General features: G+C 44.6%; 1 protein-coding gene across 11 annotated transcripts in view; it reads left to right on the forward strand.

Annotated features, from left to right (window-relative positions):
• The window catches only part of LOC109869126 (ankyrin repeat and SAM domain-containing protein 1A), a 125027-nt gene that overhangs the window by 85027 nt on the left and 14120 nt on the right, over window positions 1-25880 (forward strand). For all 11 annotated transcript variants that reach the window (XM_031804459.1, XM_031804460.1, XM_031804458.1 and 8 more), the window contains 2 exons: window positions 11281-11350; window positions 20884-20999. In XM_031804459.1, the coding sequence (XP_031660319.1) occupies window positions 11281-11350; window positions 20884-20999 (186 nt within the window). The remainder of the gene's footprint in view (window positions 1-11280; window positions 11351-20883; window positions 21000-25880) is intronic.

Consider the following 25880-nt stretch of genomic DNA (forward strand, 5'->3'; position numbering starts at 1 on the left):
GAGAGAAGCAGCCCGGCTAACGGGTGCAGGCGGCCATCTTGCTGGTCACGGCTGGCTGCTCTGGAACACTCTACTGAGCTGTGTGACAGCGTGTGGGCAAGGGGTCCCAGGACACCTAAAAAGCTATTTCTTTGTGTGTCTGGGTCTGCTAACTCTTCCTTTTCTTACACCCTCTTCTCTTTCTCTCTCACACACACACACACACAGACACACACACACACACACAGACACACACACACACACAGACACACACAAAACTATAGCCTGCCTCTATATGCGAGGAGACAAGGACATTTGACTTGCATGAGGTCTTGGCCTACGTGCCTGCATTTAAGGGTGTGTGTATCTGTTATGCTGTGTGTGTCAGGGTGGGTGTGTGTGTGTCAGGGTGGGTGGGTGTGTGTCAGGGTGGGTGGGTGTGTGTGCTTGTGTTTAAGGCGCATGCTAATGCAGGTTTGTCTCGGTCTTGGGATCAGATTGAACATGACAATCCAGGGGGCACATTGTGTGGGCCAGTTAGAGTAGACCCACAGATGGGAGGGGAGAGAGAAGGAGAAGAGAGAGACGTATTGACACGCTAGAGAAGAGGGCAGTCATCTAACAGCCCACTTCAATTTTGCTTCGTTTTCTGTCCCGCTCACCACGGATCCAATAACCACTATGAAGCCAGCCTTTGTGAGTATCAATTATCTGATTTACACAGCGCAGCTCATACGTCTTTTCATTTACCTGCCATTAATAGGGTTGATAAATTGTGTTGTGTAGATCTTTCTTTAAAGGGCCAATCAGCAGTTATAACAAAAACAAATAGTCTCCCCACCACTGTTTCAGTTAAAAGCTGAGTGATGGGGCTGGGGAAGTGTGATCACTCTCAAATTCATAGAAATTCCTGGATGCAAGGATTGACCCATCCATAATATCAAAAAGATTGGTGTTTGTTTACATTTACTTGGTGTAAAACCAGCTTATATTTTGGGTTCTCATGGAGTGTGACAGTTGAACTAAGCTCATGAAGCTCATAAATTATATTCTTCAAGAATCAATGGGTATATATAATTAATTTATAAGTCTAAAAATGGATGTAGCAAATGCTGATTGCCCCCTTATTGATAGGCCTAGTTTCCAGATAAATATTTGCTTTTGCATTTCATTTACTTGAAATTGGAGTATAAAATGGGAAAAGCAAACAAGAACTTTAAAGGTTTATTTTCTGTGGCATTTTAAACTCCACAGGCTGTGTTTTGGGATTATATCCATGTTGCTAAGATATTGTTCTGCATCTGTTGGCATGTTGAATGTAAACTCTGGTTGTTTAGTGATGGTTAAGCTCTTTTCACAGACTCTCTGTGTGCCTGAGATGAGAGCGTTGGAGACCCTGGATGATAAGAGCATTGAATCCCTCATGCTGCTCAGATCAAACCCAACTCTATATGGTGTGTCATCACCGGGGGTGGCCAGCGGGGGACTCTGTACACTAACATATTGTTCACCATATGTCTGCTGGAATGGACAAGAGAGTGATGAGGAAAGTTTTTAGATCAGTCATGGAAATAAAAATGCTGAAAACAAATTTAAAAAATAAACAGAAATACTAGAGTTTTGTTGCGGGTACATCTCGTGCATAATAATATTGCGATATTGTCGAGCGGATACGATATCGTCAAACATAATATCTCGATATGTAACTATAGATGTTCTTTCCCCCATCACCTCTATAGATGTAGGCTATAGAACAGACAATCCTCTGAAGATATTTAACAGACTCCAACTCTTTGCTGAGTGGCTGGGGGATAGAGAGGACGCTCATTCTCCTCTTTCTCTTTTTTTTATAGTTTGGACCATGTTTGGAAGTTGCCCTCTGTAATTGGATTCCATTCTGTTGTGCAGATTTGAGCCATAAAGGCCATCACGGAGCCAAAAAGTTGGATCCGTTCTGAAATGGACATGGGGCTTTCCCATCCGGACCCAATATGCTTTCCCATCCGGATCCAGACCTGGTCCTCTCCGAGGGAAGCAGCAGAAAAGAACATGTTTTAAGCTAGTTTATTAACCGGAGCTGATAAAGCGCCAGGGAACGGAGGTAGAGAGAGGTGACGCTCTAGCAGGAGCCATGCTGTTTGTGTCGGCTATCGGGAGTGTGTGCGGGTGACACGGAAAACGGGAGGGAGGCAGAGACAGCAACCAACCAAGCCGACTCGCGCCATAGTAGACTAATAGCTGCCATAGTGGATGATAAATCACCCAGCTATGATTATGTGCTACCCACCCATCTTGACTGCATCAAACCAGGAGAAGCTAGTTAAGCTTCTCCTGGTGAGAAACATCAACTCCATTCAGAATATAATGTAGCAGTCACGTACCTGTCGACTCTGGGTTGTTGTAGTCTATATTTCTCTCTTTACTGCAGCAGTCACGTACCTGTCGACTCTGGGTTGTTGTAGTCTATATTTCTCTCTTTACTGCAGCAGTCACGTACCTGTCGACTCTGGGTTGTTGTAGTCTATATTTCTCTCTTTACTGCAGCAGTCACGTACCTGTCGACTCTGGGTTGTTGTAGTCTATATTTCTCTCTTTACTGCAGCAGTCACGTACCTGTCGACTCTGGGTTGTTGTAGTCTATATTTCTCTCTTTACTGCAGCAGTCACGTACCTGTCGACTCTGGGTTGTTGTAGTCTATATTTCTCTCTTTACTGCAGCAGTCACGTACCTGTCGACTCTGGGTTGTTGTAGTCTATATTTCTCTCTTTACTGCAGCAGTCACGTACCTGTCGACTCTGGGTTGTTGTAGTCTATATTTCTCTCTTTACTGCAGCAGTCACGTACCTGTCGACTCTGGGTTGTTGTAGTCTATATTTCTCTCTTTACTGCAGCAGTCACGTACCTGTCGACTCTGGGTTGTTGTAGTCTATATTTCTCTCTTTACTGCAGCAGTCACGTACCTGTCGACTCTGGGTTGTTGTAGTCTATATTTCTCTCTTTACTGCAGCAGTCACGTACCTGTCGACTCTGGGTTGTTGTAGTCTATATTTCTCTCTTTACTGCAGCAGTCACGTACCTGTCGACTCTGGGTTGTTGTAGTCTATATTTCTCTCTTTACTGCAGCAGTCACGTACCTGTCGACTCTGGGTTGTTGTAGTCTATATTTCTCTCTTTACTGCAGCAGTCACGTACCTGTCGACTCTGGGTTGTTGTAGTCTATATTTCTCTCTTTACTGCAGCAGTCACGTACCTGTCGACTCTGGGTTGTTGTAGTCTATATTTCTCTCTTTACTGCAGCAGTCACGTACCTGTCGACTCTGGGTTGTTGTAGTCTATATTTCTCTCTTTACTGCAGCAGTCACGTACCTGTCGACTCTGGGTTGTTGTAGTCTATATTTCTCTCTTTACTGCAGCAGTCACGTACCTGTCGACTCTGGGTTGTTGTAGTCTATATTTCTCTCTTTACTGCAGCAGTCACGTACCTGTCGACTCTGGGTTGTTGTAGTCTATATTTCTCTCTTTACTGCAGCAGTCACGTACCTGTCGACTCTGGGTTGTTGTAGTCTATATTTCTCTCTTTACTGCAGCAGTCACGTACCTGTCGACTCTGGGTTGTTGTAGTCTATATTTCTCTCTTTACTGCAGCAGTCACGTACCTGTCGACTCTGGGTTGTTGTAGTCTATATTTCTCTCTTTACTGCAGCAGTCACGTACCTGTCGACTCTGGGTTGTTGTAGTCTATATTTCTCTCTTTACTGCAGCAGTCACGTACCTGTCGACTCTGGGTTGTTGTAGTCTATATTTCTCTCTTTACTGCAGCAGTCACGTACCTGTCGACTCTGGGTTGTTGTAGTCTATATTTCTCTCTTTACTGCAGCAGTCACGTACCTGTCGACTCTGGGTTGTTGTAGTCTATATTTCTCTCTTTACTGCAGCAGTCACGTACCTGTCGACTCTGGGTTGTTGTAGTCTATATTTCTCTCTTTACTGCAGCAGTCACGTACCTGTCGACTCTGGGTTGTTGTAGTCTATATTTCTCTCTTTACTGCAGCAGTCACGTACCTGTCGACTCTGGGTTGTTGTAGTCTATATTTCTCTCTTTACTGCAGCAGTCACGTACCTGTCGACTCTGGGTTGTTGTAGTCTATATTTCTCTCTTTACTGCAGCAGTCACGTACCTGTCGACTCTGGGTTGTTGTAGTCTATATTTCTCTCTTTACTGCAGCAGTCACGTTCGGATCTATATGGGTCCTTCCAGACAAGTAAGTTAAAATTACACATACCCGAGACCAATGACAATCAAAACAGATCCGACAAAGACCCGTGACATTATTTAGAACAATGGATCCGGACCTACTCGGGTCCCGGATCGGTTCTCGGTTATTCGGGTACAGGTGGATCTGTGAATACCTCTACTTCAGAGATAGTGGAAGACATTAATATGAAGTTTTCAAGTCATCATTCAATTTTCGAGCTCTTAGCCAAGTTTGACATTACTGCACTGTTGGCGCCAGAAACGCAAACATTTCGCTGCATCTGCAAGTCTGTGAACGCGACCAATAAACTTGAATTTTATTTTGATTTGACATTGGAATGAACTGTTCTACCATGATATATCAAGTGTTCTGGGGACTGCTGATAGCTGCTGTGCATGCATCAATGTAGTCTAGAGGGGGTTGTCTTTGTGTTCAGGCTCTCTGATTGGTCTCTCCTCTCTGCTCTCTCTCCCTCTTCTCTCTTTCTCCATTTTTTTCTTTGCATCACTCTGACCAACCCCCTTCCCACCTGGTAGCAAACCCCCTTCCTCCTTAGCTGTTGACCTTTAACACTGTGCTGACCTGTGACCCATGTGGTCATTCTATCAGGCAGATGCTGCTCATAGAGACTAGAGCCCCTCACAATGGGAGACTCTCTAGGTCTATGTATGGATTCGATCTGTAAAACCCCACACTGCGCTGCAGCTCTCGTTCTTCTTCTCTGATATTAACTCTCTGTGCTGTGCTGTGTTTCGCCATGAGTATCTGTGCCAGTGAGAAGCCGTCTTGGTCGTGTGTAGGGTAGCCTAGTGGTTAGAGCGTTGGACTAGTAACTGGAAGGTTGCAAGTTCAAATCCCCGAGCTGACAAGGTACAAATCTGTCGTTCTGCCCCTGAACAGGCAGTTAACCCACTGTTCCTAGGCCGTCATTGAAAATAAGAATTTGTTCTTAACTGACTTGCCTAGTTAAATAAAGGTAAAATATTAAAAAAAAAAAAGCTCTACACTGAGGAACCAGAAGGCTGTTATATCCGCAGCTCAGATCAGGATGTAATTACTCAACCTTTCACAGTATATTAGACCTGCCTGTCAAGGCCTGCAGCCTCTAAAGTGGATTGGACCAGGTATTCCCCTCTTTACCATATACATTTTCTTTTTTGGATTGAGGGAACCGAAATCCCCAGGTTGAATCAAATCAAACTTTATTTGTCACATGCGCTTACTACAACAAGTGTAGACTTTACAGTGAAATGCTTACTTACAAGCCCTTTAACCAACAGTGCAGTTCAAGAAGAAAATATTTACCAAGTAGACTAAAATAAAAAGTAATAATATAAGTAACACAATAACAATAACGAGGTTATATACAGGGGGCCACCGGTACTGAGTCAGTATGCGGGGGTACAGGCTAGTTGAGGTCATCTGTACATGTAGGTGGGGGCGAAGTGACTGCATAGATAACAAACAAACAGCAGGTAGCAGCAGTGTACAAGAGGGGGTGGTGGGTGTCAATGTAAATTGTTTGTGATTTTTATGAATTGTTCATTAGTCTTATGTCTTGGGGGTAGAAGCTGTTGAGGAGCCTTTTGGTCCTAGACTTGGAGCTCCGGTACCACGTGCCGTGCGGTAGCAGAGAGAACAGTCTATGACTTCAAATCAAATGTATTTATATAGCCCTTCGTACATCAGCTGATATCTCAAAGTGCTGTACAGAAACCCAGCCTAAAACCCCAAACAGCAAGCAATGCAGGTGTAGAAGCACGTCTATGACTTGGGTGACTGGAGTGGTGCTAGCACAGTGCACACACTTATTTGTGTGTGTGTGTGTTTTAGGAGCTCAGCTTGGTGTGTCTACATCTGTGTGATATCACCAATCACTGCTATTTGCACCTCGGGGGCCTCATGCTGGAGAGGGGTGTCAGGGTGATGTCCCACGGCTGAAGGGAGGAGATAGATTGCAGATTCCTCCGTAAGAGCCGAGGGTGTAGCATGACATTAGTCCAGCACTTTCCCCTGAGAGCCACAGCTCCTAGACAGATTACCAGTGTACAGTACAGCCACTCAGACAGAGACGGAAGGTGCTGGGGTCTATTGTCCAACACTGGTCATTACTAGGAACTGATGACACTTCCAAGGTTTTATTCTCAGGCAAACACAGAGCCCGGAGCCCTTAATGAAGCCACAGTCCTCTCATCTTTATCTGGGCAGGCCACAGTTAGAGTTTTGTGTATCCACTTTACAGCCTTCCTCCACAGGGTGATTTTATCAATCTCTCCTGTTAATTACAATGTAAGGGCTGGAAGGGAAGACATTTTACAGTCACGGCAATGAGATCCTGGACAATGTTTGTTATAAACACGAGTGAGAAAATACATTTTGCGGTAGCTATAAATAGATATTTGGAAAATGCAGTGTGTCCTTTTGAATAATAGCCTACAACAATGTTAATGTCCTTATGACCCTTTCCTGTCTTTTATCCAGCATGGTTATTATGGTTATTACTTCTGTTGTTCAAGTTCATTGTTGTCATTATTTGTATTTATTTCTCATTACCAGCACTCCTCTATCCCGAGTGAGTTCTATATAATAACCCTGTCCCGTTTTGAAAAGAAACATCACCGTCCAAGGGTGTCAAGATGGTTCATTGGATTCACATTCATGAACACATACATAGCCGATCTATCTGCAGAGATTGGTTCCCCGTCAGCATGGCGATATACAATGGGAGGGGGGGCCTGTCGTTCCATGCTGTGTACATTGTGAAGATATCAATGCCGGCGCCACGGAGCGGACGACTTCATGAGGAGGGAGGAGCAAAGAGGACAGAGGGGGATCAAAAAAGCTCAGTGAACCCCCCCCCCCCCCGATTCCACAGGCTAACCCCTCTTGTCCCCCTTCTGTTGAGCATGCATCTGCCTCACCCTTAGTGAGCACACAGAGAGGAGCGCCAGTATGGAGGTGTCCAGCTATGGAGACGCAGCAGATGATGATGGGAAGTTTAGTCCCCGCTCTTTCAGATCACCTGACAGAGTCAGCCAGCGTGTCGCTAGCTGTCGCTTGTGTTTCTGTTCATGGTTGTTATGCTATTCACATTTGTATTTGTCAGCAGAGCCTTTAGCTGCAGTATTGTTGTTTTATTTGACACCTGGAGTGTAAAAAGAGAGCCATCTCGGATGGCGCTGCATGGAGAGGTTTGTGAGTGTGTTAACGCTGTTTCTGATCTGTCTAGGGTGAGGCTGGTTATTGTTCTGTATGGACTGTGTTGCTCCTCAGTGTAGGGTGTTAGAATGAGAGAGAAAAGGATCAAAGTCACTTCTATCTGTCACATTGAAGATGCAGTGTCTTCCATGCAGGTAATCGGGATTAACTTTGACAAGGAATAATGGAAAAGATGAGTTCAGAAGAGTAATAGCGCCCAAACACTACGGCTCTTTAAATGATCAGCAGGATGGCTGTATGATGCCAGTTCATTGTTTACAAAATGGTTTTGATGCTGTAATGACCTAATATGCATTAAGACCTTAAACAGCCGGGCATCACTCGTCAACAAAGTACTCTCACAATTGCAGTTCAGTTTTTAATGCAGGATGTTCTTTTCAATGAGGACCTTTGCTAAAGGCCAAATGGGATTTTTGTTTTATGTTTTCCATTTTTAGGGTTGTTCATATCGGGAGACTGGTCTGGTTTCACACATTTTGCACTGCTGGGGCCCAAAATGATTTGTGGATAGAAATGAATATGTGAAAATGAAAACAACCTGACACTCTCTCAGCAGATGCCTCCCACACGGCCTCTTCTGAGATCTCAGTCCTTTGAAAGTGTAAGAGTGCACGTCCTTCATACATCTTCTGGTCCTCTTCTCTTCCTGTTGGTGGGGCCTTCTTCTTCTTTATGATGGAGGTGAATAGGACTTTTCTTTTTGGGAAGAACCTTTTTGGGGATACTCTTGTAACTCATCAGTCTAACCTGTAGTCTGTTGTTCGCTGCTTTGTATGCAAGGCAAGCAACCTCGTGAGTGGGATTCCTCAAAGTATACTTGCGCTCAATTGCTGAGGGAGGGGCAGAGAGAACAGAGGGGGATCAAAAAAGCTCAGTGAACCCCCCCCAATTCCACAGGCTAACCTCTGCTAGACATTTCGCATTCACCTTGCTTTATTGCGCCCATCGTTGTTAGCTACATCTTCCCATGATGATTGAACAGTAATCACTCTCAACACTAATTTCCACTCTTATCTTTTTGCTGGGAATAATGTATGGCCTCAAGTGTCAAAACTGGCCAATGTATCCAATTAAAATGATTTCCAAGGTAGTCTTGTCCTGTGGGGGTAATGCATCACTCTCCTCTTCCACTTTAAAGTTACATAAGAGGCCAGGTTGGTTCTTTGTGCTTTGACCAGAGAAGCTGACAATCACCTTTGTACAAACTGGGGAAAAGCATAATCAACGTCCATTATACTGGTCTAATGTGTATCCTTTGGGATAACTCCCCCCCTCTTATTTCAATTAGTCTACTGTAGTGGTAGAGAGCAGTAGATGGTCATTTTGTGCCTCTAGGCAGCATGAAGTCTCAACCAGAGGTGAAATCAGACAATATGCTGACGTGATCTCTGAGAGAGGGGGGGATGAGACCATATGCTGACGTGATCTCTGAGAGGGGGGGGGATCAGACAATATGCTGACGTAATCACTGAGAGAGGGGGGGATGAGACCATATGCTGACGTGATCTCTGAGAGAGAGAGGGGGATCAGACAATATGCTGACGTGATCTCAGAGGGGGGATCAGACAATATGCTGACGTGATCTCTGAGAGGGGGGTGTCAGACAATATGCTGACGTGATCTCTGAGAGGGGGGGGGGTCAGACAATATTCTGACGTGATCTCTGAGAGAGGGGGGGGGGGGTCAGACTATGCTGACGTGATCTCTGAGAGAGGGGGGGATAAGACCATATGCTGACGTGATCTCTGAGAGGGGGGATCAGACAATATGCTGACGTGATCTCTGAGAGGGGGGGGTCAGACAATATGCTGACGTGATCTCTGAGAGAGGGGGGGATCAGACAATATGCTGACGTGATCTCTGAGAGAGGGGGGGGATCAGACAATATGCTGACGTGATCTCTGAGAGGGGGGGGGGGTCAGACAATATGCTGACGTGATCTCTGAGAGAGGGGGGGGGGTCAGACAATATGCTGACGTGATCTCTGAGAGAGGGGGGATCAGACCATATGCTGACGTGATCACTGAGAGAGGGGGGGGGGGATCAGACAATATGCTGACGTGATCTCAGAGAGGGGGGGGATCAGACAATATGCTGACGTGATCTCTGAGAGAGGGGGGGATCAGACCATATGCTGACGTGATCTCTGAGAGAGGAGGGGATCAGACCATATGCTGACGTGATCTCTGAGAGAGGGGGGGATCAGACCATATGCTGACGTGATCTCTGAGAGAGGGGGGGGGGTGAGACCATATGCTGACGTGATCTCTGAGAGGGGGGATCAGACAATATGCTGGCGTGATCTCTGAGAGGGGGGGATCAGACAATATGCTGACGTGATCTCTGAGAGGGGGGATCAGACAATATGCTGACGTGATCTCTGAGAGAGGGGGGATCAGACAATATGCTGACGTGATCTCTGAGAGAGGGGGGGGGATGAGACCATATGCTGACGTGATCTCTGAGAGAGAGGGGGGGGGGGGTCAGACAATATGCTGACGTGATCTCTGAGAGAGGAGGGATCAGAACCGTTATCTGACCTCTCACATGGATGCAGTCTAAAAAGAATAGAGAAGGCTCTTCCATAAAGTGCTTTAGGCAACTAAATTCCATTGCTTTTAAAGTTTTAGCCTTTTTCTTTACTACTGTGCAAAAGATCTGTTGATATTTGACCGCATCATCAAACACAAGGATTTTCACATCAAAACCATAAAATGAGTCCTGTGTGAAATGACTTCTCTCATTGAAAGTGATCGCAGATCACTGATAAAATGAAGTGTCGGTCGTGATATAACCATCCGTTCCAAACTATGAAAAGGGGGCCTCATGTAGGAAAAGAGCCTGTCTCTCATGACAGAGCACATACTATCCTGTATGGTGGAGATGAAAGTGTATGGCTGACAGCTCTGACAGCAGTCTTTGTTGGCCCTCCTCTGTCCCCAAATCCCAGGGCCGGGCCTGGAGGAGGGCGGGCTGTGACAGTGGTCTGTGGTGTGTGTGACAGGTGTAATCTCCCTGCTGTACGGTCCACTGCTGCTGTTTCTTCGCTGTGCTGCTGAATGGGTGTCGAAGAGATGGCTCTGGGGGTGTCTGCGTGGGGGGGTGTGGGTTTGCTTTCATGTGCATGGGTGAATCATCTGTGTACCCGTGTATCATCGCTGTAGTAGAGGGGGATGATGCATGAGATGGGGAAGGTGTGTACTGTGTGTGTCAGAGGCATGCTCAGTTGTGGTATAATCTGTAGCAAGTCTCTCTTGGGTTTGCATGTATCGCCTGATGGTGGTCATATTGTGCTCTATTGTATATTTTACAAAGCAGACAGCAGGAAACCCAAAGGTCCCAGATGTAGAGAAATAAAACCAACATCGTCTTTAAGATGCAACTCCAGTTCCCTTTCTTCAGTTTGCCACTAATTACTAGAATGCTGTAATATTAAGCCTAGCTACATTGTTACATTGTTTTGACTGCAGGCTGCAAAGACTTGACATTTTGTCCCTCTAAAAATACAGCTGTAACATGATGTTCACATAGTCATTTTGTATCAATTCTTACTAATATTGGTTAGCCAATTCTCTTCACACAGCCCCCAGGCCTCAGTCTGGCTAGCAAGATTGTACATTATTTGTCTACCATTATCTTAAAAGTGTTCAGTGTTTATGTGAAGTCATGATAGCCAAGATCTGCTTTGATAAGGTTTCATTGGGGGCTACTGTACTGCGGTGTTGGGGTTCAATGCATGGGGGTAACTCTTGTCCCCTTGGTGGTGAGAGGTGTGGCAGCCATCTTGTCTTTTCCTCTGACACTCTACTCTGTTCCCCTCCTCAGATTGAGAAGATCATGACGTTGATTGGAGCAGGCATTGATTTCTCTAGAGACCAGCAGTACTCTACCCCAGGTAAGATGAGTCCCTCACCCTAAGCATTTTACGTGACTAAAGATATTATAATAGCATTTCATCCACTTATTCCACTTAGTGAAGATGGTACAGGTAAAATGTCCCCTGTCACTTTTATTTAAGAACATCCATACTTAAATTCCCTGCTCTGTTATTAAAAACTGTATTTTCAAGTAAGCCTATTCTAATATACACTGCATGACTAAAAGTATGTGGACACCTACCTGTTCATCAAGCATCTCACTCCAAAATCATTGGCATTAATATGGTGTTGGTCCCCCCTTTTGCTGCTATTACACCTTCCACTCTTCTGGTAAGTCTTTCCATTAGATGTTGGAACATTGCTGCGTGGACTTGTTTCCATTCATCCACAAGAGCATTAGTGAGGTTGGGTACTGATGTTGGGAGATTAGGCCTGGCTCGTAATTGGCGCTCCAATTTATCCCAAAGGTGTTCGATGGGGTTGAGGTCAGGGCTCTGTGCAGGCCAGTCAAGTTCTTCCACACCGATCTCGACAAACCATTTGTGTATGGACCTCGCTTTGTGCATGGGGGCATTGTTATGCTGAAACAGGAAAGGTCCTTCCACAAACTGTTGCCACAAAGTTGGAAGCACAGAATTGTCTAGAATGTCATTATATACTGTAGTGTTAAGACTTCCCTTCACTGGAACTAAGGGGCCTAGGACCAACCAAGAAAAATAGTCCCAAACCATTATTCCTCCTCCACCAAACTTTACAGTTATTCTCCTGGCATCTGCCAAACCCAGATTCATCCGTTGGACTGCCAGATGGTGAAGCTTGATTCATCACTCTAGAGAACGTGTTTCCACTGCTCAAGAGTCCAATGGCGGCGAGCTTTACACCACTCCAGCCGACACTTAGCCATAGATACCCATTTCATGAAGCTCCCGGCAAACAGTTATTGTGCTGATGCTGCTTCCAGGGGCAGTTTGGAACTTGTTAGTGAGTGTTTCAACCGAGGAGAGACGATTTTCACGAGCTACGCGCTTCAGCACTCGGTGGTCCCGTTCTCTGTGCTTGTGTGGCCAACCACTTTGCGACTGAGCCGTTGTTGCTCCTAGAGGTTTCCACTTCACAATAACATCACTTACAATTCACCAGGGTAGCTATAGCAGTGCAGAAATTTGACAAACTGACTTGTTGGAAAGGTAGCATCCTATGATGGTGCCAAGTTGAAAGTCACTGAGCTCTTCAGTAAGGACATTTTACTGACAATGTGTGTCTATGGAGATTGCATGGCTGTGTGCTCGATTATATACACCTGTCAGCAACGGGTGTGGCTGAAATAGCCGAATCAACTAATTTGAAGGGGTGTATTTTGCATACATTTACATACTTTACATAAACATGACAACTCATTCTCGTTAAGACTCCCAAAACCAATCTTTCTGATGTCCAGCTTGACATTAGAAAGATGGTGTTTTATCCTCTTGTGTAATTACAATCCATCCCAGTTAGAATGATGTGCTCTGTGAATCCAACCGTGTCCCTGATGCTTTAAGAGTACAACTCTTCATTACACAATTGGCTGTTTTGACCCAGATGATTCAACAAGAACCTCGTGATTTTTTGTTTGTTTGTTCCATTTCATGTCTTTCTGTTTTCTTCAAAGCCACATCCATTAGTCTTAATAAAGTGTGATAATAAAGTGCTGGCATTGTTGTTCACGCCATGGAATCCTGTGTGTGTGTGTGTGTGTGTGTGTGTGTGTGTGTGTGTGTGTGTGTGTGTCTAGTCATTCTGTTAGGGAAGTCACCACCACCACTTCGTGTGTATGTTGTTTGGGCTTTGTAATGGTCCCTGGAGACCAGTCATTTGATCCATGCGAATGGCTTAAAGCCGGGGAACTGAGCCGGCTATTGAAAGATACAGTACATACCTGAATAATGATAGCCACACTGGCGGTATAGAGAGTGTGTGGGAAGTGATGAATGGAGTGATGTTAGTGATGACTGAGCCAGAGACACAAAGGTACCATCCGGGTGGGCAGCTGGCTCTTTGAATAGCACATAAGAGGGACCTATTATACAAGTGGGTCGGTCACAAGAGATTACTTTAGTGCCAGTGAAGGACATGGCCTTATTTTGAATGTAGATCAATAGTTGAGTTGAATCGACCATTGTCAGAAATGACCTTCAACAATTCCCCGTGTGTTCTACGTAGCCTAAGCAGAAGGTTTACTGTAAAGACATGGATCCGTTTGGCTCACACTGTGGCTGGCCTTGGTTTATAGGCTGTCTATTCAGACACTTTTCTGACCCAGATTGGTACGCCACTTCTGCTGGTTTTACCCATGTTTCCTTTGTGGCTGTAGGACAAAATGGCTAAACTAGGAAGGGACCAGGTGTATTACCGTAAATTGCAGTGAATACTGCAGTGAATAATGTATACCACACATGTTAGCCTGCAATACCGTCTGCAGCACTCCTATAGCATGAAGCTGGCCTGTCCTTTAGGTCTGATGGATGGTCACTCGGGGACCATGGGACTGTGGTAGTGAACCAGAACCATGTCCTCCATCCCTGTCAGCCTCCTCCCCCATCTTCCCATTTTCTTCTCTACAATATGCTTCTCCCTTAAAGTCACAGAAGGAAGATGAACTAGCCTAACCCAGACTCTTAAGCCAACGGCTATATTCCAATGAGAAGAAAAAAAAGAAAGGCGTTGGCCATCTCGTTGTTGCATTCTGGCAGTTTTTTGCTTGTTTGTTGTGGTCTGCTTTGAAGTGAGCTGTTAAAATATTAACAGGCATGTATGTTAGGGGATGAGCTCATGTTCCCTTGCAGACTTGCAGGAATTAGGCAAGCCCACTGCAGCTGTTGTTATTACCCTGGCCTGCTCCTTATGTGGTTGTTTGGGTTGTTAACCTGCCTCTGAATTAGTCTACATCAACTACAGCATCTTAACCACCAGCTAGACCTGCTTCGCTCCCACCATAGAGGTGAAACTGGTGTTATCTCTATGGCTCCCACTCCCCCAGCGCTATCTCAATGAACAGTAACGGTGCTGAGGTAAAATCACTGGGGAAGCCAAGCCAGGGGGGAAAAGCCATATTACAACCGATGTGTTGTGAGAATTGTGTTGTTTGCTCTATAACCTGCTAGTTCATATAACTTTTCATATATAATCTGAAACAATAAGAAGACACAGTTGCAGAATACATTAAACTACACCTTTGTTTCATCACAAAAACTGAGAGCAACATCTGTCTAGTGAAGTCCACATAATCTAGGTAGAATCAGGAATTCCCCAGGGAGGCTGTCTAGTCCACTTACTTTCTTCAATCTTTACTAGCGACATGCCACTGGCATTGAGTAAAGCCAGTGTGTCTATGTATGCGGATGACAACACTATACACGTCAGCTACTACAGCGACTGAAATGACTGCAACACTCAACAAATACGTTAGTCCTAAACATTTCAAAAACTAAAAGCATTGTATTTGGGACAAATCATACACTAAACCCTAAACCTCCACTAAATATTGTAATGAATAATGTTGAAATTGAGCAAGTTGAGGTGACTAAACTGCTTGGAGTAACCCTGTCATTGTCAAAACATATTGATACAACCGTAGCTGAGATGGGGAGAAGTCTGTCCATAATAAAAGCACTGCTCTGCCTTTTTAAGAACATAATCAACAAGGCAGTTCCTACAGGCTCTAGTTTTGTCACACCTGGACTACTGTTCAGTCGTGTGGTCAGGTGCCACAAAGAGGGATTTAGGAAAATTACAGTTGGCTCAGAATAGGGCAGCACGGCTGGCCCTTAAATGTACACAGTGAGCTAACATTAATGATATGCATGTCAATCTCTCATGGCTCAAAGTGGAGGAGACATTGACTTCATCACTACTTATTTTTGTAAGAAGTGTTGACAAGCTGAATGCACCGAGCTGTCTATTTAAACTAGAGGTTGACCGATTAATCGGCATGGCCGATTAATTAGGGCAGATTTCAGGTTTGCATAACAATCGGTAAATCGGCATTTTTGGACGTCGATTATGGCCGATTACATTGCCTTCCACAAGGAAACTGCGTGGCAGGCTGACCACCTGTTATACGAGTGCAGCAAGGAGCCAAGGTCAATTGTAAGCTAGCATTAAACTTATCTTATAAAAAAACAATCAATCTTTCCATAATCTCTAGTTAACTACACATAGTTTATGATATTACTTGGTTAACTAGCTTGTCCTGCATTGCATATAATCAATGCGGTGCCTGTTAATTTATCATCGAATCACAGCCTACGTCAACTTCGCCAGACGGGTGATGATTTAACAAAGGCGCATTTGCGACAAAAAGCACAGTCGTTGCACGAATGTACCTAACCATAAGCATCAATGTCTTTCTTAAAATCAATACACAGAAGTATATATTTTTAAACCTGCATATTTAGTTCAAATAAATTAATGTTCACAGGCAATATTACTAGGGAAATTGTGTCACTTCTCTTGCGTTCATTGCACGCAGAGTCAGGGTATATGCAACAATTTGGTCCGCCTGGCTCGTTGCAAACTAATTTGCCAGAATTTTACATAATTATGACATAACATTGAAGGTTGTGCAATGTAACAGCAATATTTAGACTTGGGGTTGCCAACAGTTCGATAAAATACGGAACGGTTCCGTATTTCACTGAAAGAATAAACGTTTTGTTTTCGGAATGATAGTTTCCGGATTTGACCATATTAATGACCAAAGGCTCGTATTTGTTGTGTTTATTATATTATAATTAAGTCTATGATTTGATATTTGATAGAGAAGTCTGACTGAGCGACGGTAGGCAGCTGCAGGCTCGTAAGCATTTATTCAAACTTTACTGCGTTTGCCAGCAGCTCTTAGCAATGCTTGATCACAGCGCTGTTTATGACTTCAAGCCTATCAACTCCCAAGATTAGGCTGGCAATACTAAAGTGCCTATTATAACATCCAATAGTCAAAGGTATATGAAATACAAATGGTATAGAGAGAAATAGTCGCCGCGTCATAATTCCTATAATAACTGCAACCTAATATTTCTTTACTGGGAATATTGAAGAACTGGGAATATTGAACCACCAGCTTTCATCTGTTCTGAGCATAGCTTAGCTTTTTTACATGGCACATATTGCACTTTTACTTCTCCGACACTGTTTTTGCATTATTTAAACCAAATTGAGCATGTTTCAATATTTATTTGAGTCTAAATTTATTTTATTTATGTAAGTTCAGTATTGTTGTAATTGTCATTATTTCAAATGCATATATCGGTATCGGCTTTTTTTGGGCCTCCAATAATCGGTATCGGTATCAGTGTTGAAAAATCATAATCGGTTGACCTCTAATTTAAACTAGTAGCACACAGCTCGGACACCCATGCATGCCCCACAAGACATGCCACCAGAGGTCTCTTCACATTCCCCAAGTCAAGAACAGACTTTCTTTTTTACCTTCACCTAACTACGCAAGTCAGTTAAGGACAAATTCTTATTAACAATGACGACCTACAGGGGAACAGTGAGTTAGCTGTTCAGGGGCAGAACGATAGATTTGTACCTTGTCAGCTTGGGGATTCGATCCAGCAACCTTTCAGTTACTGGCCCAGCACTCTAACCACTAGGCTACCTGCCACACAGTACTAGAGCCATGACTACATGGAACTCTATTCAACATCAGGTAACTGATGCAAGCAGTAGAATCATATATATATATATATATATATATTATGAAACAGCAGGAACTGAAGAGACACACACAGAAAAAGACACACATACACACACACATTCTACACACACATTTTGTATTATAGATGATGTAATAATGGTGTAGTGGTGTAATAATGTTTTATAATGTACTGTTTTACATTTTGTATTATAGATGATGTAATAATGGTGTAGTGGTGTAATAATGTTTTATAATGTACTGTTTTATATTTTGTTTTATGTGTGATGTAAGTGCCTTAATGTGTTTGGACCCCAGGAAGAGTTGCTGCTGCCTTGGCTAATAGGGATCCCTCATAAATTCAAAGCATTTGAAATGTAACAAACAGTTGCTTGACCATGCTATAGGTCATGTAAGTAAGTGTTTCTGACATTTTTGGACTATTTAATAATAATAATAATAATAATAATAGTAATAATAATAATATTGAGCCTTTTATTTAACAATTCAAGCCAGTTAAGAACAAATTCTTATTTACAATGACGGCCTACACCGGCCAAACCCGGATGACGCTGGGCCAATTGTGCGCCGCCCTATGGGCCTCCCAATAACGGCCGGATGTGATACAGGGACTGTAGTGATGCCTCTTGCACTGAGATGCAGTGCCTTAGACCGCTGCGCCACTCAGGAGCCCTGTTTACTAAACAACCATTGATTTAGAACCATATTTTAATTTATTTCAACATCATCAAATCACCTATGCTTAGTTTAATACAGTGAAAACGAAAAGACAAAAACTATTTAGTCCAATCAAAGTTAGCGAATTATGTGGCTGTCCATGGCACTGATTTGTGTGATGTGTGTGCATGTAATCTAAAATATATATGTGGCTCACCCTACATGTAGAGAAACGCCAATGACATCCTCCTCTCTTTCATGTTGACGAAACGGTCTATGACTCTCATACAGTACACACTTTTTTAGTTTTTGTTGTCCTAGGCTACATGGCTAAAATGCTTGCTCGCTAGCTAAACTTCCTTTCATGGGCAGCAATGTTCCAGGCCAGCTAGTTAACATTAACCTTCTACATCTAACTACATATTGAACTTCCCATCCTCTCAGGCCAGGTGACAATGTATGAATTTAGGGTTGGCCGGTATGGAGAATAAAGTAAAACCACAAGTCCAAATCCAAATCTCCATCCATGGCTAATTTTGGAAATTGATTTTAGCTAGGTAGCTAGCCACCAGAGGACAACAAGATGCAACAATTTTTCAACACTTTTGTTGTTGTTGGTGCACCAGGACCATTCACAGTTGCGCTCACTCAGTTTAACTCAATGCTGATTGGCTATTATTTAATTAAAAACAATATCAAGGGAGGCCAAATGCTTGCTGGCTTCCCTTGCATTCAATGTTATGGGCGGCAACAATGTGACCAGACAGCATCAGATAGATGGGCTTCGGCTACAGAGGCAGAGGGTCTCCGTCTTGCTCGCTCAAATGCTTTCTCCGGTGAGATACATTCAGCCTCTTACGAATTGAAGGAACATTATGAAACACAGAGAGACACAAGAAGCCTGGCCACTGCTGTCAGGAGATCATCATGGGACCTGTAGCAGGAAATACTTATTTGAGAAAGGCTCTTTTTTATGCTCACCACGTGAAGAGGCACTGCACTGTTCTCTCTCTCCTCTGATCGAGCCCTGTGTGTTCCTCTTTCTTCACAGTGGTGGTGGTAACTAGCAGGGGGTGCTGTGAAGTTCCCTGTTGCTGGTCCCTGTAATACCAGTCCCAGCGCCCTTGTCCATCATTTCCTGCTAGCTGATGAGTTTCTTAGCAAGGACAGATGGAGAGGTTTCCAGAGTATGAAAACAAAAGAAAAGGATTGAGATCAGAAGAGCAGGGAGCAACAGTGTATGTAGTGAGGAACAGGGGTCCATGTAGGTGCTTGGAATGGCAGCAGCTCACAGACCATGAACAGCAGCCCTGCAGTGTATCAGAGGGAAAGGGTGGGAGAGAAGGGGGGGGGGGGGGTAATGGGGAAGCGCGAGTGAGGCGGGGAGTGAGCGAGCAAAAGAAAGCGTGAGGGAGAGGAGAGGAATCGCAGGCAGAAGTACAGTGAACAGTCAGGACAATGGAAGGACGCCACCCCGAGCATCTCTAGGATTGTGTGTGGACCGTTGGTTTGCCTGAACACCTTGTGTGGTGTATTGGAGCTTTAACACAAGGAGCTGCTGTTTTAAAGGAGGGAGTTGGTGAATGACACTGTGTGCATGAAGAGCAGTGTAGCCTGGAGACTTGAAACGGGTTTAAAAAGCTGGATGAAGTATAAGACTCTGGAGACTTGCTAGATTTGTTCCTACTTGGACGTGTGCTGGCTGCGGAAAAAACTGAAGTCTGTTTGTTTGTGTGCTGTGTGGAAGGACAGGTGCAGAACTCTGTGTGGACTCTGGCAAGTCATTGTGTTTAAACAGGGTCCCAAACCATATTGATTGTTATAAAGATTGTTTTTGTATTAGTCTGTGTTAGGATTTGATGTCTTTGTATTGATGAGTTTGATATATCTTAGTGCCTCATTGAGGCACAGAAAAAGCATTGCATCTCAAGTGCTCCTATTTAAATATTTAAATGATTTGCAGTTCATTTAAATGATACTAGACAAACTGTGTAAGAGGCGATGGCAGATGGCTGCACTGGGGACAGATTATTTTAGCTGGGATGTTTTAATATTCAGCTTTGCCTTAAATTAGTCATGTGGATCACAAGTCACGAAAGCTTCTGACCGTAGCATTCTAAACGATTAGGATTAACGCAAAGGTTCATGCATCGAGTTGAGCTTTTATCAGAATTAACTACTTAATGTATTAGATTTAAATTGTTCACAGGTCCAGAGTCAAAGCACCAGCTCAACCTTTGCTCATCACAGCTTAGTGCATTCTCTGTTTCAGGAGCCACAAGGAGGCCTTGAGTTAATACCAAGCATAGCTGGTAGACCTGATTTGATTTATCATAGTCATCTCAAGCTCATTATCGTCATTCTCTGGTTTTCTGTTAGTACCTGTCGCTCCTCTCTGCCACGCTGGGTTTCCTGATTCACACGTCATGTGATCCAGGTGGGAGATTCCCGCCTTGTGCGTGACCGTGTGTGTGTATGATCTGCTGACTGTGAGGAGGAGTGTGGAGAAACAGGGATGGGCCATGGGATGCACTGTTTTAATCACCCATCTCAGTACTAAAGGACTTCTCACTGGGCCGGAACGAATCGCCGTACTTCTGATACGCTTCTCTCTCGTTTCAGAGACACTCTCCGTCATTAACAACTAGCGCAAATTAGCAGAAAGATGATTCTGCATGCTTGCAACTTTAGACAGAATAGCCGGTTTCCTGTTTTAAGTTAACTCATCTTGGAGTATTAATGCAATTTGTTTTGTGGATATGGAGCATTTTGTCTATGGTTGTCGTTCTAAGCAGAACAATGTTACATGTCTGGCTGTTCTCGACTCTGTTCAATCTACACCTGTTTTTGAGTGGGTTTGAGCTGGTGAACGCAGCAGTCTGGACACAGGACTCATACTGTTAATCAGCAGAGGGGACCCCAAACCCCCTCGACACCCAACTAAGCTCCTGAGACCCAGGGGTTTGTTATTAAACCCGATCCTAAGTCATTGGTTTGGCCCCCGCTGCTGTGCGGGAGCCGCGCATGCCCACTGTGGTGCCATCGCCAAGCTGTCTCCCCTGCCCTCTTGGTGCTGGTGCGCTCGGCTCTGCTGGCCCCGGATGATGTGGCAGTGCCATGTGTCGTCGTCAGAGTGCCGCTGCTACCGGCTCAACGGCTTTTCCCTGCTCAAGCGCTTCCCTCTGTCTGCAGGTGGGGCAGCTGGACGGCTGCTGGACCAGCCCGTGGGAGACTGGCTGGAGCACGTGGGGCTGCCGCAGTACGAGAGCAAGCTGCTGCTCAACGGCTTCGACGACCTGCACTACATGGTGAGTGACTAGTACACATCCCTTCTCTCTCTCTCTCTCTCTCTCTCTCTCTCTCTCTCTCTCTCTCTCTCTCTCTCTCTCTCTCTCTCTCTCTCTCTCTCTCTCTCTCGGTCTCATCCCCTCCTTCCTCTCTCACTGGCTCACTGTCTCTCACTGTCTTTCACCGGCTCTCACTGTCTCTGTCTATCTGTCTCTCTCTGTATCACTGTCATTCATCTTCTGTAATTCTCTTTTATTTTGTTCTACCTGCCTACCTACTTTCAAAGTCAGAGAATCAGTCTTCTCCTTCTCCTCCTTCAGTGGGTATTAATCAAATATCGTTGCAGCCATCCGTTAGCCTTAGCAGATCCCATTAGCTTTCCCTGTAAATTCCAATTGACTTAAACCCCCCTGAGATTCCTGCCTCCTCCTTTCATTCAATCACACCTTTGTGATTCTCCTCTCTGCATTAAGACCCAGGTCCTCAAGGGGTCCTGTCTGTCCTTGTGTGATGTCTTTTTCAGATATGTCATTCACATACAAGCTTTTTGAAATATTGCCTTTTGTTCAATCACAAAGGTTATGCCTGAATTGCATGATGATGAAGCTTTTCCTTTAAAATATTAGAAAAATTGTGTTTGTTTATGTAGCGAACATTCCATCCAATTTGCCCTGTACATTAAATGACCTGCTTCGATGACATCAACAACATTCATCTCAGAAAGGTAGGCCTTTAGCCCTCCTGACAGGACTGTACCAGTTGGTTGGTTTGATGCCTGGAACAGGCTGGATGTTGATTAGATGTATTGGGGCCCATCCACTCAGTGGCTGTCTGATTAGATGATGCTCACCCGACTGGTGGTGACAGAGGACATTGGCATCACATCCCAATAATGTGATGTTCCTGTTTACTGGGCCAGCGGCTCTAAATACCTCTGTAAACGCAATTAAACCAAAGCCTTTTAAAGATGAAAAGACCAGTGAACTCCCCAGGCTCCCTTTCTATCAAACGCACACGCTGACAGTCAGTCACGAATGCCTTGAATAAATTACTGGCAAATATTTTCAAGGACTCTGCCACGATAAAAAGAAAGAGCCGCAGTCAAGAACATGTCACAGCGCAGATGGAGCAGTCAGGCTCGAGCGGGGGGGGGGGGGGGGGGGGGTGGAAAGGGTTAACACGAGAGCTGACTAGGCTCTGTGTTAACGGAACAGAAAGCTGCACAGTGCACACCAAACCTATTCAGCCTATGCCCAGGTTTTACATGACCAGTGTTATCACCCTGCTGTCAGCAGTTATGTGTTTGATGTCATTATTGCTGTTGGGATCACCATTTACCTCCTACCACACTCTCACCTTACAGCTGCTCAGCCAATTCCCGGCACGGTCTCAAATTCGTTCACACGCAATCAATTGGCTGCCTGAGTACCAGCTGCTGCCTCACCTTAATATAACTATCTCAATAACCGTCGGGCTGGTGTTGCCGGGCCGACGGGGGTTATCCAGCCCCCAATGTGCTGCGTTGTTGTTTTCAGGGGGGTATTGATGCAGGGGAGGATGGAGGTCCCAGCTGGCCTGGCAGGGGAGTGGGCTGCAAGGTGTAAATTAGTGGGCAGTGTTGTCCCATCTCACCAAGGCTTACCGCTGTACCTACACACACACAGCTTTGTTTTTGTGAATTTTCAGGATTTTTGGGGTCAAATGGATTCCCGTTTAAAATCCTATATCCCCTAACCCATGAACCGAACCTTAAACCTAACCCGTAAGTCTAAAATAGCATTTGAACAAATTTGGGCACATGGAAAAATGTCCAGACTTGTTGTTTTCCTACCTTGTCCAGACATTCTGGTGACTTGTCAGAACATTGTGGTCCTGATAAGGTAGGAAAACACACACTCACACACACACACTCACACACACTCACACACTCCTACCGTTTCTAGCAGAGTGTTGGTGAAGGGATACAGTCACAGGTGCTGAATGTGTCCTTCCCTACCTAGAGAGGACATGATGCATTATCTACCGTTTTTAGCAGAGTGTTGGTGAAGGGATGCAGTCACAGCACTTTCTGGTTCCAATGTCTTTACTCTCTTCTCCAGACAGTGAAGGTCAATGGGAAGTGTTGATTGTCTGCTGTGGTTACAGTGATTTACGTGAGGGACGGTCATAAATTGTAGCCGGAGTGGGTCGATGGAAAAGACCGCCTTCCCTTGTTCTCTCTCGTTGTATTTCCTGTTCATTTTTATCCTCAGTGGTTTTTCTTTGTCTCTGATCTAGTCACACAAGAGTGGATCAAATTCACCCGTGGCTTAACCACAACCTCAGAGGCAACAGCCTGACCATGTGCCGTTTGGCCTGGGTTTATGATTCCCAGCCTTGGCCTTGTCTATATTGGCACTTTGGTTTGATGGCTGAATGGAGCAGCTGTGTCAGAGTGGATACACTACATTACCATGCACCTGCTATGATTATCTTTAATGAACTGTTGCATCATGGGAGCATATTCAGCATAGGCAGGCAAATTGCACAACATTCTCCAAGTGTGATTTTTAGAGGGCTGCTCTCTCACACCTCCTGATTGGTGAATTTCTCTGGGTTTCTGCACAGACTCTGGAGCTTGGGGGAAGGATGTGGTGTTGGGAAGGGGTGACAGGTTTTGGGCTAAGATTAGTCAACTTTTCTCTCCATCCCACCCTCTCTTGAAATCAAAACCTGTGTTAAATTCTCTGACTTGAAGCTCTGTCGGTCTCCTCTTCTCTCCCTCCCTGCCTTCCTCACGCCTCCCTTATCCCCTCATTTTATTCCTCCTCTTTCTGGCAATTCTCGGCACTGACAATTTCCTATCTATTTTCCTGGGCTCAGACCACCTGCTTTGCTCCATTTTGTAGGAGGGATTTGGACAAAACAGTAACCATTTTGTAACATTTCTTCTTGTCAGCTATTTCAGTAAATGGTGACCCTTTTAAGGGTTCTCAATGTGTGCCTCCAAATCAGAAGTTCCTTGTTGTTACTTTCCAAAGTGCTCCCACCCGCAGGACTCAGTACATTCTCTCAGACGTGGGTGGATTGGTTTGTAATCAATCAAGCATTTCAAGCTTGAGACCCATATAAACAAATGTAATATATTTGCTCGGCGGTGCGGCTGTATTGGCTCCACAACAAGTACCATTTCATGCATGCTAAGCACCAGTGACTCTACATCCCTCCCTATGCACTATGGATATCTGATGTGCACAAATCATCAGGGAGGCATCGAGAGGGGGTGTCTTTGTGTGTATTCCAAGGTCTTCTTCGGGTCTCTGTCTGGGAAACTATGTGTGTATGTTTGTCTGCTCTTGCCAGCTGTACTGGGCCAGTAATTTTCACCTAATTTGGAAGGAAGTTGATATTCTTCACCAGAAGTAAAGAAAACTGTACTTAGCAGGCAGATACATGTATTTATATTAATCTCTGGTCTTCTGGCCCATTAGCAGTAGGTTGTGATAGCTGCACATAAGCACCTCATACACCCCTCTCCTTAATAAACATTCCCAGCACTGAGCGCCACATGTCGGCCAGTGGGGTACACAAACATCACACACTCTAAAAATGTCAGTCTTAAGATGCCTAATAGAGTGACGTTTGATTACGACTGCTTTGATTAAGACTGCTTTGCCAGCTGTTCAAATACTCCGATTTTAGGTTCAGCTACTCAACGTATGTGCTGTCAGAAAATGAAATGACAATCCCCCCCCCCCCCCCAAATCATACTGACTGCACAAAAATACATGTAGAATTGAAAAGATGGTCGCCATCTGAAGCTTTTACCCTTGGTTATGGGGTGAGTCCGTGTTGGAGTGTTGTGATGTGTGGTCTACAGAGCAGCCTTGACAGTTCCTAATTAAACTCAATTTATTCCAGCAGGCAAAGTACTGTGATCTCTCCTTGGCTGCGCCCACCACCAAAATCAATACGATAACAGTGATTGTATTGTGTTGTCGGACACAAGCGGAGGAGAAGCCCTTTATAAAATGAATGAGATGCGTTTCTCTATTGACCCAGAGGGAACGAGTGGAAGAGGCAAGCATCCCTTCTAAGACTCTCTCTACTCTGTATGCTGACAGTTAAATGGGTAATGCCTCTCGCAAAAAATGACACTTCCTCTTTGTACATAAATTACTAGTCTAACTCAAAGTGCATTTTACTAGTGGCAGGTGCTACTGTGAGGGAAACAACACTGAGTTGTCGTTCACAACGTCTCAATCTTTTTCGAGGCTCCCGCTCTGTTGGTGAGCCTTCACAGCAGTAGAGTGCGTGTTCATCATTGCAGTCAAAAGGAATGAATATCCTTGAAGTCTCTGAGGTCAGCAGAGGAGTCGCAGGCATACACAGTAGCGGTAATGATTGCCCAGGGAAGAGACTTAGACTGCTGCTCGGCTTGTAATCAAACATCACAATGATGGCAATGAGCAACATCAGAGGAGTGGCGCAGCCAGCCAGCCAAACAGTCTTCCTCTGTGAATACGCCAGCCTGTGTGATCCTCACAGTCCAGTCTCCCTCTCTCTCTTCATCTCTTCTGTTTGTTCGTTCTCTAGGAACAAATCAGTCACGTAAGGAACACACTGCAGCCTCTGATGACTAGGTAATGGTAATATGGTAATGGCAGGACAGACTAACTGCCATGCCTAATCAACTCAAGGAGAGCGGAGGAAGGGCCTACGGGATTTTTACATTGTTATTGTGTGCATTTAGACATTCTAAAAAGGACTAGCTCAAAGTTGTAAGTTATTTTGTTGACGTCCATTTGTCAAAACGAATGGACATTTTAACAATCTGCATACATACACAAACACAACACCTTTGATGCCCCTCCAGTCATGTTATTATTTAGTTGGCATAACATACTGTAGGTGGGCTAGTC

This window comes from Oncorhynchus kisutch, linkage group LG24 (genome assembly GCF_002021735.2).
Source record: "Oncorhynchus kisutch isolate 150728-3 linkage group LG24, Okis_V2, whole genome shotgun sequence".
In the NCBI taxonomy this organism is placed as follows: Eukaryota; Metazoa; Chordata; class Actinopteri; order Salmoniformes; family Salmonidae; genus Oncorhynchus; species Oncorhynchus kisutch.